Raw genomic sequence first — 13,861 nt, forward strand, 5'->3', positions numbered from 1 at the left:
TGAATAATATTTGACTTTTTTTCTTAATATTTCAATGTTCTGTTTTTTCTTTTTCGTATATTTCTGTGGATACCAATCACCAAATTATGATGTACTTTTTAATAAATTTCAATTAACGGTGCAAGTAATACCAATTACCAAGTCTCATCACGTGGAGGTTGCTGTGAGCGAAGACTCGAAGGGAGATAGAATCAAAGTTTCTTCAATCTCTTCGATTAGTTCTGTCAAGCAATTACATTATGGAAAAAATTGGGGTAATTTGTAGTTTTGAAGTTAACCGCAATATATTTACATCAAGACAGAGATATCACACAATAACCGCAGCACTATGTACATCGTACAATTTTTAACGTGACACAATATCGATTTACGATTTCAAATAAACATGAAATGGAACCATGACCTCTTCGGAACCGATACAAGCGATATTATTAACCTGCATTTTCATTATCGATTACACCACTTATCCAACGTAATTTGCCAAGAAATGAGATTCCTGAATATTCTATTTCTTCAAACGGTGGAATAAATTAAAAAGGTCACTGAGTCGATGTACATATAATCTGTATACTCCTTCAATAGAAAGTTTTACTCAAGCTTGAGCAACGATGTTTCTCATTTTGTGTCTGCAAATCACTCTTGTGATTGGTAAAAGGTATCGTTAACCATAAATCCTGTGTTAAAATGACTGTAATGAATTGATTAACACCTAGCTAAGGGACATTAAGTGATTGAGTGTTCGATAAAAAATGTAAAGATTATCGGTAGAAAACAGAAAGTGTCTCTATAATGGTCGACATAAATTGTAGCAAATATCTATTAGGATGATTTTAAAAATATTGTACACTTTTAATTACACCTTGTTATTTTTAAATTCTCTATCGATATAAAGTATACAAGGGCTGTATGATAAGTACCCATTTTTAACGACTCAGGGCGCCACTGACTCAAAGTTCGTATATCATCGTTTAAAAAGAATGCGTTTTTTTTTCCTAACACGGGTATTTAATATACCGCCCTTGTATGTATCGATACGAAATAATCAACGTAATTTTCAATTTTTGCTCTTCAATCAATGCTTAACACTATATGCGATATATGTATAGAGATTTACTGTATCATATAACAGCAAACTCTACGATGCATCTGTTTAAAAATATTTATAACAAAATTTAACATATATTATTGTATATTTGTGAAATCGACTGCGACTTCTGCAGGAGTAAACGGCGCGTGACAGATGTCATAACTGTAAACTTAAATTGCTTACATCTCGGTAACAAAAGTCTCGGATTATAAAATGGAAAGTAATGTAAAATTAATAACGGAAAAATGTAACATACTTTTGCTAACATCCTATGTAGTGAATTTTATAGAGAGCATCAATGCGAAAGAAACGAAGAGAACTTGAAACTTGTTGTTGAAAAGATTACAGAAGAAATCATACAACAAACTAGTTGTATTGTGTTTATTACCGATTCTTTTTATCGAACACTTGTGGACATCGCGCATGTTCAAGGCTCTTCATTTGTATCGAAATATGAGGTAAGACAAGAAATGTAAATTTTATAAAAACATTTGCTGTATGGATATTTATGTTCTTAGATTGCACTTCGTGACAATGAACAATTTTCCCGGCCGAGAAAACGAATTCAAAAAGTTTTGATCGACAGCAAAGCAATTAGTTGCGGTGCGTACGTCATATTGACCTCTAATGGTTTCTTGACGGCCGAATTTTTGCAATACACGGAAAGGTAAATAAACACTGTATATAGAATACAGTGGCGAGCATATAAATAGGGAAACAATTTTATCAATATTTAACAGAATATAAATTTATGTTTATAACTTCTGTACCTTTTTATTAATTACTTATTACACTTATTAATTCTAGTATTAGTGATTTTATTATCAACACCAACTTATACCAGCAAACATTAAACAATGAAATTTATTTTCCTTTCTCATTCTTAGCCAACGTCTGATCAACACTCATGGATTGTTTCTCCTCTTATATGATCATCGTCTTTTTCAAACGAATTTGCATCATCTCTGGAATAAGATAATCAATGTGGTTTTTGTACGTCAGTACAATGCATACATGCATATTTCTGGCAAAAAAATATCCGATGAAAGAATAGACCTTAACACTGTCTATTTTCCTGCTTATAAAGAAACGTTTACTGCGACTAAGTACATAGATACTTGGTATCGAGGCAAATTGCGTTATGGTACAAATCATTTTACAGAAAAAACAACTAATCTACAAAATAAACATTTACGGTCAGTGTAAAAAATTGCAATGCAACAGTAATTGAAAAGTGTAATTACTGTTTTGAGATAGATTACTAAAGGTTTTATTTCAATCTCAGAATAGCTGTTTTTGAGCACATCCCAGCAGTAACAAAAAAATCAAGGTCTTATTATAATAAGCGACCAAATAGAAATACAGAGGCCCTAGGAATAGAATTTGAAGTATGTAACTATATGAAAGATTCATTACCTTGCAGTTGTATCAATAATACCTTTTAGTTAATACAGATCATATCAGAAGCAATGAACTTCAAACCACAGTTTTATATGCCATACAATATAGTTATTGAAAAATGGGGTACCAAAGGAGAGAATCAAACATACACAGGTCTTATAAATGAAAGCATACAAGGAAAGGCTGCATTCTATTTGGGTGACTTATATTACACATTAAGTCACTTGAGTTATTTTGATTTGACCATCCCATATAATACAGAATGTCTTACTTTTCTAACACCAGAATCCTTAACAGAAAATTCATGGAAGCTTCTAATACTTTCATTTAAGTGTGTATAAGTAAATAAATCTCTGAATAAATCACAAGAATACATATTCATTTTGGTTTTCAGGTTATACACCTGGATTGCACTTCTCTTCACTTTATTTTTTGGAAGTGTTGTATTTTATTACCTATCATTGTCTTATGAAAAATATATTGTCTTTTATAAGAGTAGAATGCATATTCAAACTACGTCCATCAAAAACGAAACAAAGGGACTGTATCTGTTTACAGAAATACAAAACAGTATACTATATACATATAGCATGCTGTTTCAAGTTTCATTACCTAACTTGCCAAATTCTTGGGCCGTACGAATACTTATTGGATGGTGGTGGATTTATAGTATTTTAGTTGCAGTTGAATATCGTGCCAGCATGACTGCAACTCTTGCAGATCCAGTAGCCAGGTAAATATTATTATTTCAATAAAATTTATTTATACTTTGGTTGTGATTACTCCAATGTATTACTCCATTGTATTACTCCAAGACTGTAGATATTTATATACACATAGCATATACAAATACATAATAAATGTATAAGTATGTGCAAATTTGTATATGTATATCATTATATTACCATTGGTATATATCATTTATGTATATCATAACTTGAATACAGGGTTACTATTGATACATTAGCACAACTTGCCAAAAGTTCTATTGAAGTTGGAGGTTGGAATGAAGAGAGCAAAGAGTTCTTCTTAATATCGTCAGACTTTAATAGTCAAAAAATTGGTAATAAGTTTCGACTTATTGTAAATGAGGAAGAAGCTATTGAAAAAGTAGTAAATGGATCTCTTTGTTATTATGAGAATTCTTATTTGCTTCGACATGTTCGTGTGAAAAGACAGATAATTGCAAAACAACAAAAAGAAAATAAAACAATGAAGGACATATCATTGAAACATAATCTACACATTATGGAAGAATGTGCTCTTAAAATGCCCATAGCTATTGGCATGGAAAAGAATTCACCATTGAAACCACGTGTTGACAATTTAGTACATTTTATTTTCATTAATAATTATCATAAAATCATTAATTATATTTTAATAATGAAAATATTACTGATGCTCATGTTTTTTATATGATATATGTTTGTAGATAAGGCATATAATAGAAACTGGTTTGGTTGAAAAATGGTTGAGCGATGTTATGGAATGGTCAAAAATTATGGAGATACGACAAGAAACAGAATCTGAAAAGGCATTAGTCAATCTTCACAAGCTGCAAGGTGCTTTTATTGCTATTATAGGTGCTTATATATTAGCTTCTATAGTATTAGTAGGAGAAATTTTATATTGGAAATATATTATTTTAAAAGATCCAAAATATGACAAGTACCATTTAGACATATTCTATATCTCTAATAATTCACAAAAAAAAGCCAACAATTCAGATGTATAAATTAATTCTCTGAATAAATTTAAGAAGAACTACAATATTTTTATGTTTGCACTAAATGTTTGATAATGCCTAAAATATATGACATTTGGTTATGCATTATAAACATGCAATCCAAGATGATTAACATAATATATAGCGAGGCACAAAATTATTGACACAGACAACAATTTGATAGAACTATGTAAAATAAAAGAATAATAAAAAAATGTTAATATTTTTCTGTGAAGAAACAGACAGTTTAAATTCTTAACTAATAAAGTCACAAAAGTAAAAACATTTTCCTGCATATTTTTACGTAGCAAAATTATCAGCACACATGATGAATTTTATGAAGAAAACTTAAAGTATATACTTAAATTTTTTGTTTTCTAAAATATAACTTCATTGTCCTATTTTGTGGTTATATTAACTAAGAACCTAAACTATTTCTCAAAAGAAAATACTGAAATCTTTTATTGCCTTCTTATTTTGCGAATTACTATCAAACTTTTACCTGTATTAATAATTGTAACATTTTGTAGTTGTTTATAAACATAAATACAAATTCATAAATTGTTTACAGAATAATAAACAAATTATATACTAAATTGGATCAAATGTAATTTTCTTTTCTTGTTTACTTACAAGTACAATAGCAGGTATTAATTCATTTCGTTTAAAAGAAATGTTATAATATTCTAAGTACATGTTCTTTTACTTCTTAGTGAACTTCTAGAGGTAGAAAACTATCGCTAGTACTATCGAACGAGTTTCGATGGTTGAGTTTTACTTTCGATAGTTTTCGATGATCGAAATTTCGTGATATTCCTCGTTATTCCCCGGTTTGTGTACCATCTATGTTCTGTACTTTTTTATGTCAATACATTTTACAGTGTTCCCGCCTTAAGTGTGCATTCTTCAAGACCGAAGAGTCACATTTATCGAAAGGGAACAATGTTCTTTGTATTTTACCGCTCGCTTCAAACGTAAAATGAGATAATAAGCGAAGGACAAAGAGGAATCGAGAGTGAAGTAATAGCAATATCCATGTGAGGCAATATTCATGTTACGTTTTTGTTTACATTCACATTTATCGTGAGTCCGACAATCTCACAATATGATATGTAAACGAAAGCAGTTCAGAGTGTACACCTGTCACTCCTTCTTCCTTAGCATTTTAATAGTCATATAGAAAGAAAACATATCGCACATTTGCTACAAAAGTGACACAACTCAAAAGAGAGTACCTTGCAAATCGCAACCATAAAGTAATCTACATTATGGTCACAATTCGTAACCTGCTTTCTTTTGAATTATATAGCAAGGATGCGATATGTTCGTTTTTCTCAAACGTTCCAAAGAGAAAAGAGAAAGTTATACAAAAACAATGGCAATGTCTGCAGCTGTTTTTCATCAGTCCCTTACTTGGTTTTACTTAAATACGTATTTTAGTTCGTTGCCAGACTTGCGATTCAAAAGTACAGGTCATCTGGCAGGGTCAATTATAGGGCTGTAAAAGCTAGAGAAAGAAAATATGTAGGAGTGTGGAGATAAATGATTATAGAAAATGTGCTTCTAACCTACGGAGTACAGTTCAAATGCAAAGTTCAGTGAGAGTGCAAGTCAAAGTAAAGTTGTGATAAATGTGATAAATTTTCTTTCCTTTCTTTATTTTGTTTTTTCATTAACTATAGTTTTTGTTATTATATTCTCTTTATTATATTCCTATTATATTTTGTCTATTAATTATTAGTTCTTAATTAATTACTCATAGGTTCTTATTAATTTTTAATATTTTATTAATCATAATATTTTTTTTATTAGTTATCAGTTTCGTTTATTATAGATAGATATGGCAACAGGAAAAAGAATCACATTGACTATTCAACAACGGCTAGATGTTCTCCAGGACTTAAAAACATTACCTATTAGAACTGTTGCTACAAAATATAAAGTTCATCCAATGACAATTCGACGAATTAAGAGTAATGCTTCCAATATTATTCAATTTACGGATAACGAGAAGTATTGCAAATGTCGACAAAGATTAAGAAGACCAATGTATGAGCAATTAGAACAAGAATTACTGACATGGTTTATACAAAAAAGGATGCTCGGCGATTTTATATCCGATGCATTGCTTTTAAAAAAGGCTACGGAAATAAAGGATACCATTGGATCGTGTTCTAATTTTAAAGTAAGTAAAGGATGGCTTATAAAATTTAAACATCGGCATAATATACAAGTGCACCACACATATAGAAATAAAGGCTGTGCCGATAAGAATGCAGTTACAATTTTTATTAATAAATTTAAAAAATTAATAAAAGAAGAGAATATAAATTTGGAAAATGTATATAACATGGGCAAAAGTGGTCTTTTATGGAAGGCTCTACCAACAGAAAACTTTATAGGAGAAAATGAGAAGAGTGTTAGCAGCTATAAATTAAAAAAAGAAAGAATTACAATCGTATTATGTTCCAATGCCACTGGAACACATAAACTTAAACCGTTTATAATACACAAATATAAAAAGCCAAAGTCTTTAAAAGATCACATGGATAAATTGCCGGTAGTTTTCAAATCACAAAGAAATGCCTGGATGGATCAAAATCTGTTTATAGATTGGTACAACAATTATTTTAAAACAAGTGTTGCAACTTATCAGTTAGAGAATGGTATAATTGGAAAAGTGCTTTTATTACTGGACACAGGGCACAAAATTCCAGATTCAATGGACAATGAAAATTTTAAAATCATGTATTTACCAGCAAACACAACATCCCTGATTCATAGGTTGGATCAGGGTATGATAGAAAAGACAAAAAGATGTTTTCGACACAAAATGATGCAGAAAGTAATTCAGTATGAAAAGGGAATACAAGAATTTTACAAACATTACACAATTAAAGATTGTATTGATATTTTAATTGAATCATGGGAATTTGTCACAACTACAAACATAAGAAATGCTTGGAATAAAATTATTTTACAAGCAACAATTGAAAGGGGCAAAGAAGAACCAGGAGAAGAAGAAGAAGATTTGCTAAATGAAATTCAAGATGCAATGTTAACCATTTCTAAGCAAAATATATCAAGAGAATCTGTTACTGAGTTTTTACAATACTGCAATAAAGAAGAGACAAGAAATTCTACAGATGGAGAAATTGAAGATGAAGAAAGCAAAGACGAAGAAAGTGAAGATGATGAAAGAGAATACGAAGAAATCAAGGTTGAGGACAAAAGTGAAGACAGGAACGAAGAGAGAATTGAGGATATGGATATTGATGAGAATATATTTACAAAAATCCATGAAAGACTAGAAGATTGTGGCATCTTCTACACTCAAGAAGAGAAAGAAGACTTAGAAAATATTTTTCAAAGACTGGAATATTATTCTCCGCGAGTCGAGTATTCAACGCAATTGCATATGCAAGGATTAAAACTGAAATTTTTAGGTAATATAAATATGTGCTCAAGTAGTAATTATATATGACATTATATAAATTTTAAGTGTACTCCAAAATACAACGTATATACATAATTGCAATTTCTTTTTTAGGTGACCCAAAAATATAAAAATTGTTGGAGAATGGTTATCAGAAGTCTTTCCAATACCAGTTTATTATTCGTTATTTATATTGGTACATTGAAAACTCTTTACTCGATCTTTTAATAAACCCTGTTTTTAATCAAAAAAATAAATTTTCAAATAAAATATTTTTCGACGTTGCATTACATACATGGCACACGTAATATTACTTTAAATTTTGTTAAGGACTGTATACCTCCAACGTTAAATGATATTGCACCAGATGTAACCAGTACTGATGACAGTCTTGACAACGATGATAACTTAGAATGACCGTCAGTTATATTTATGATAGTTTTTGTTAGATATTTTGTTAATTTGTCCATACTTTATAAATAATTGATATAATTACAACATTTCATTTATAATAAAAGAATATTATTATGTTTCTTCCCGTTATTTTGTGCCTGTTTCGTATGCATGGAATAATTCATTTCATTGCAAAAAAGCAAAACCCTTTCCCGCGTCTGCGTTGCGTTCTTAATTAAGAAGAAATATAATACAGTAGGGTACACTCGTTACGTTCTCCCACTCCGCCACACGGTACGAAATAGCGAAGGCTGGCCCATCCAGCTGTCTTTCCCCGCTCCTTCGGCTTGAGATTTAACTTATTTGTCTGATTGCCCTGATCCCGAGGCTTTTACATTTATCGCGAAATTTCTTCTTGTATATAAAATGCGACATCATATATCTTGTACATAAAATACGACATATTTCTCAACGAATAAAGAAACACTTGAATGCCAAATATGTATACAGTACTCGTACTGTAAACATTGTCAAAAGAAAATCATTAAATTGTATTTCAACATACAACATGGATAGTGTGAGGAGAATGATCAAATTTTCAATCATAAATGTTCGTATAAAAAATCACTCGTTACATTCGTATGGAAAATTCATGCATCGCATCAGAAAATGTTTAAACAGGCCCCAGAGCCTGAGTTAAGAAACATAACGATTAAAGTTACTACTTACGGGTATGGTAAATTCATTTCGGACGTTCCGTCTTACCGAAGCGACGCACCCAGACGATACGTACTAGCCCTTTGACTTCTGCAGAACGAATGACGATTCCTCGTCGTAAGTCGTCGAGTTTCCAATTAGACATTGGTTGGGAGAAGGTCAATCCTACTATTGAAATGTATTTCCAAACGTGAAGTTAAACGTAGCTAAACATCGTATTTTGAATAACATTGTCAACACACGCGGTGGTCGATGGTACTTCAGGTAGAAAGATTGTAAAGTGAAAACGTAAAGATATCAAGAAACGGTTGATTCTACAATGATTTATTTTCATCGCGCGATCAGAGACGCCAATTATCAAAATTTCTTCCGTGTAAGTTTACATTGTGAATTCGAACACTGTGACACCGATGGTATTCAAGAGTGGTCAGATAAATCCAGAATATAAAATTATTAGCGACAACGCTTATTTGAATCGTTCTTAGCAAAAACGATGATCAAAATGACGACACGGATAAAGATACAGCGGGAAGTACTGTTGCGTTACAATCGAGAAGACGATAAAATAACAGAAAGAAAAAAAACGAAATATTACGATCTCTTACAGGAAGCTTGAAACATTTCAACTTTGGAGAGTTGGTTGTTTTTGTAAGTTGCGGTGTATATTTTACATCGTTCGCAAAATCCGGTTCTTCGTTGCGGCACGTCGCGCTCAATGTTCAAAAGTTTGGTAGAAAGTGGGAGCTGTCGTTCTTGGACATCTTCCTTCGGTCGCGTTCGATTCTTTCGTTTTACCGAGCGCAGGGTGACGCAGCGCAGCGTGACGCAGCACCGGAGTGCAAGGATTTTTAAACGACGTAAAACAATTGCACACTGCACATTGTCGGGCATCTCACGTGATGTCAGGAGTGACTAACGCAGAGGCTGCGTGGAGTCCAACAAGTTTGCAGTAGAGGCGCAGTTTGCTGCGTGTCGCGCTTCTTGCCGACATATTCTTTTGAAACACCGAAGACGCAGCTCGGTTCCCTCACCATGGAGAAGTTAATAAAAATTGTACAACAATATCCCATTCTGTACGATACAAATCATAAATCTTATACGAAGACAAAATTAAAGGAGGAGATTTGGAATTCCATCGCAGAGAAATTAAATTTGACCAGTAAGTTTTTATTCTCTCGTTCGTTGTATACGCAGGAATCTTTGCACGCAGTCCATCTAAACGTTATGGAATGGTTCGAACTATTCTTATACATTCTTATGGAATATGTAAGAAACTCTCGAGTCCAACTTCACGAATCTGAAACAGACTCTATCGATGATCAGCTGGTGATTCGATGACAATTTTCGACTTGAAAATTAAATTTAATACCTGAAAATTAAATAGACACTTTGCAATTACAATTACAAATAGACAATTACACTTTGCAGCCCAAGCAGCGAAGGCTCAATGGAAGTCACTTCGACATTGTCATCGAGACGCTCTTCGTCGGCGCAAGTCGAAAAGCGAGCAAACGGCAGTGTATAAAAAATTTTGGGCATACGAAAAACAAATGGAGTATCTGTTACCGTTCATGAATAACAGATCAATGTCGTCGAGAACGGACACCGAAATTCTTAACAGTAACGAACAGAATAATATCGAGAACCAGGTGACGAAGGACGAACAAGAAGATGAAACAATGAACGAGGAAGATCGCCCGGTAATTGAAGCGGAAATCATAATAACGGACGAAGCGAACGAAAATTGCGAGGAAACTATACGTGAAACTAAAAGAAAGAGAAAGGTGAATTCCAATGTCGACTTATCACAAGAACGAGCCATGCACACCGAGGAAAAGAGGTGCAAGAATAAAGACGTCACTTGGCGAGAAAATATGGCGAATCGATTAAAGCCAGAAAAGGAAGAAAACGACGCACTGTATCAATTTTTTCTTTCCATGTACAACTCCACTAAAATGTTACCGCGTCATTTGCAATTTCAAATTAAAAAAACGTTATTTCAAACCGTGTCCGACGCCGAGGAACAGACTTTTCATAATTCGTGTCTGCAGACAGCTTTTAATAATATACCTGAAAAATTCTCCAGTTCGCAAAGTTCATCCTCTGCTTCAGAATTAACTTGCATCCCGCGCGAATTTTCATCCAATGACCCCGAATCGTTATCGTTCGTTCAAAATCCGTGAGAAATTGTTAAATTGGAGTATTCGTAACATTAGTAGCAGTTATGTCTGCAATATATATTATAAATATTGACCGTAAGCATTTCTTATCTAAACTTATCGATTGTTGCATATTATAATATATTAGGAAAGAATTCACCAGAACGAGCCGTAAGAAATTGTTAAATTGGAGTATTCGTGACATTAATAGCAATTATGTCTGCAATATATATTATAAACATTGACCGTAAGCATTTCTTATCTAAACTTATCGATTGTTGCATATTATAATATATTAGGAAAGAATTCACCAGAACGAGCCGTAAGAAATTGTTAAATTGGAATGTTCGTGACATTAGTAGCAGTTATGTCTGCAATATATATTATAAACATTGACCGTAAGCATTTCTTATCTAAACTTATCGATTGTTGCATATTATAATATATTAGGAAAGAATTCACCAGAACGAGCCGTAAGAAATTGTTAAATTGGAATGTTCGTGACATTAGTAGCAGTTATGTCTGCAATATATATTATAAACATTGACCGTAAGCATTTCTTATCTAAACTTATCGATTGTTGCACATTATAATATATTATACATAATAAATATATAAATCTTTGGAAATTGTTTTCGAGTTAGTCGAAAGCAAAACATTTTTTATGATGTTCAAGTTCGAGGACAATGTTGTTTCTTATGTATACGTACAAACACCGCGTCATCCGCGTCATCCGTGTCCTACGAGCCCTACGTCATCTCAGCCTCCACGTCATTCATCGAAATCTTTCTAAACTTTACCCTAAGCTATCTTTCTCTCACTTTTACTCCAAAACCTATAAAACCCAACGTAATATTGTAGTTGAAGCTTATTTAGGCTATTTCAGTTTCACAGTCGGTCTCTTGTCATTGCCAGTCGAATCTTCGTAGAAATTCGAATTTAGCGCTAGCTTAGCTAGTTTATTAAAACGCTAGTTTAATAAACTCGTCATTCATTAATTGTTTTGTGTCCGTTACATAGTGATACATTCGCATAGAACTGAAGATATTCTACTTTGAAGAAGCAAACAACCAAGTAAGTACAATTTTACTATTGTACAGTGTTTATATCATTGTTGTATATAATACAACAAATTCGAATTTAGCGCTAGCTTCGTTGAACATCCAAGCAGTTGAGTTTAATAAACTCGTCATTAATTAATTGTTTTGTGTTCGTTACATGGTGATACATTTGTATAGAACTGAAGATATTCTACTTTGAAGAAGCAAACAACCAAGTAAGTACAATTTTACTATTGTACAGTGTTTATATCATTGTTGTATATAATACAACAAATTCGAATTTAGCGCTAGCTTCGTTGAACACCCAAGCAGTTGAGTTTAATAAACTCGTCATTAATTAATTGTTTTGTGTTCGTTACATAGTGATACATTTGCATAGAACTGAAGATATTCTACTTTGAAGAAGCAAACAACCAAGTAAGTACAATTTTACTATTGTACAGTGTTTATATCATTGTTGTATATTGTCCTACTTCAGTCCTGGGTAGCAAAAAATTTGATACATTTACCATAAATAACTCGACCGCAACGACTGAATTGAACGTATTGTTAAATTGCACGTTTACTTCGGAATTGTTCAACAATGCGATACGATTGATCGGACGTCGTCGATCGTCTGATAATGAAAATGATAATCTCGGGTTATCGGGAGCTGCCTACTTTTAAGATAATTACAATGGTCGAAGATAGAGTCCAAGAGACAGTCGTTCCTTTGCCGTTGGGCCATGTGCATCTATTTCGTTTACATAATCACCGGTGGGAATTAAACGACAGTTCATTGTTTTCTAACGATTAAGGTCAGTGGCAATTATATCACAACAAATTACATACATTTCCCAAGTACGAGAACATCTTTTAAGCGATCTGAGCTGTGCTTTCTCCCGAACATAGTTTACGACATTTACTCAAGATAGCGTAAGATGAATACATCGAAAACTTCGTTACCCAAAGAATGATTCTTATGGTAGTTGATCAACTCGACCAACCGATAAGACAAAACTGACTGTAAATAATTCCGGTAAACTTATTAATCCGGCCTATTTGTTCCACGACGTGATTGCTATCAATGGACGATGAACAGTCCGAGTAACATCGTATTTCGACGAAGTAGCATTAAGACGACAATAATGATCGGAGACGCGGACATTTCAGAGTTCAAAAGCTATTACGGCGCCCGGATGTTCGCAACTAACTCCAATACACATATCCGTGATCCGTACGTGTACAGAATTGTTAAGGTGGGTCCACACTTGTAGCGAAATAGCCGAACAAAACGTTTGTCAACACCTGGTTTAAGGAACCGACACGTTGCGGTGGTGCAAGGATGAACTTTCATCCCGTGTACTCGTATGGGGGTTACCAGGTTGCTTTCAGAGTCCACGTGAGAAGTACGAGAGGAATAGAAGGGTTAGGAGTAGATGGTGGCGTATTGTAATTAGAAATGTTACAGTGACCTCCTTGAGTCACATTCAAGTGACATGTAAAACGATACTCTTGCGAGTGCAAGCCGTCAAATGTGTTTCTTCTCCATTACTCGGTCACAGAAGCCTGTGACGATGGTCTCTCTTGGTATACCTCGCGAGAAGGTATTCTAGTCTAGGAAAGGAAAAGTGATATAAGATATTGCATTGAAACATTGCCCTGTTATGCATACAATAACGATCTTCGGATTGTTATTCGATCGAGACGGGACTGTAATAGCCTAAAGGACAGATGGATGAAATTTGATGGTTATCTTCCTAACTCGCTCGAGTAATTATTGGGTTGTACGGAAAGTGATTTCGTTTTCCAAAATGGAGAATATATAGTTTGATAAAATGTTTATACATTTAAAAAAAATCGTGTTTCATTTTCACCAAGAAAAACGAAATGACTCTCCGA

General features: G+C 33.1%; 3 protein-coding genes across 4 annotated transcripts in view; 2 read left to right on the forward strand and 1 right to left on the reverse strand.

Annotated features, from left to right (window-relative positions):
- The window catches only part of LOC143154311 (protein daughterless-like), a 279,566-nt gene extending 270,776 nt beyond the window's left edge, over positions 1-8,790 (reverse strand). The window contains exon 1 of the mRNA XM_076326299.1: positions 8,773-8,790. The gene's annotated coding sequence lies outside the window, so the exon portion shown is untranslated. The remainder of the gene's footprint in view (positions 1-8,772) is intronic.
- On the forward strand, positions 517-8,183 carry Ir68a (Ionotropic receptor 68a). Of its 2 annotated transcripts, none has more exons than XM_076326295.1 (11): positions 517-655; positions 1,365-1,545; positions 1,606-1,754; positions 1,975-2,283; positions 2,373-2,475; positions 2,533-2,819; positions 2,883-3,221; positions 3,436-3,817; positions 3,921-4,050; positions 6,053-7,660; positions 7,765-8,183. In XM_076326295.1, exons 1-11 carry the CDS (start codon positions 609-611, stop codon positions 7,779-7,781), a joined length of 3,552 nt encoding a protein of 1,183 aa, XP_076182410.1. In that variant the 5' UTR covers positions 517-608; the 3' UTR covers positions 7,782-8,183. The 2 variants fall into 2 exon arrangements, with proteins under 2 accessions (XP_076182410.1, XP_076182411.1); XM_076326296.1 differs by having other exon boundaries at positions 2,542-2,819.
- Positions 8,791-9,434: 644 nt separating the features above from the next.
- On the forward strand, positions 9,435-11,514 carry LOC143154291 (uncharacterized). The gene is made up of 2 exons (XM_076326264.1): positions 9,435-9,919; positions 10,189-11,514. The coding sequence occupies exons 1-2, from the start codon at positions 9,793-9,795 to the stop codon at positions 10,941-10,943; spliced, it is 882 nt and encodes a 293-aa protein (XP_076182379.1). The 5' UTR covers positions 9,435-9,792; the 3' UTR covers positions 10,944-11,514.
- The last annotated feature ends 2,347 nt before the right edge of the window (positions 11,515-13,861 follow it).

Source organism: Ptiloglossa arizonensis, chromosome 14 (assembly GCF_051014685.1).
Source record: "Ptiloglossa arizonensis isolate GNS036 chromosome 14, iyPtiAriz1_principal, whole genome shotgun sequence".
Taxonomy (NCBI): Eukaryota; Metazoa; Arthropoda; class Insecta; order Hymenoptera; family Colletidae; genus Ptiloglossa; species Ptiloglossa arizonensis.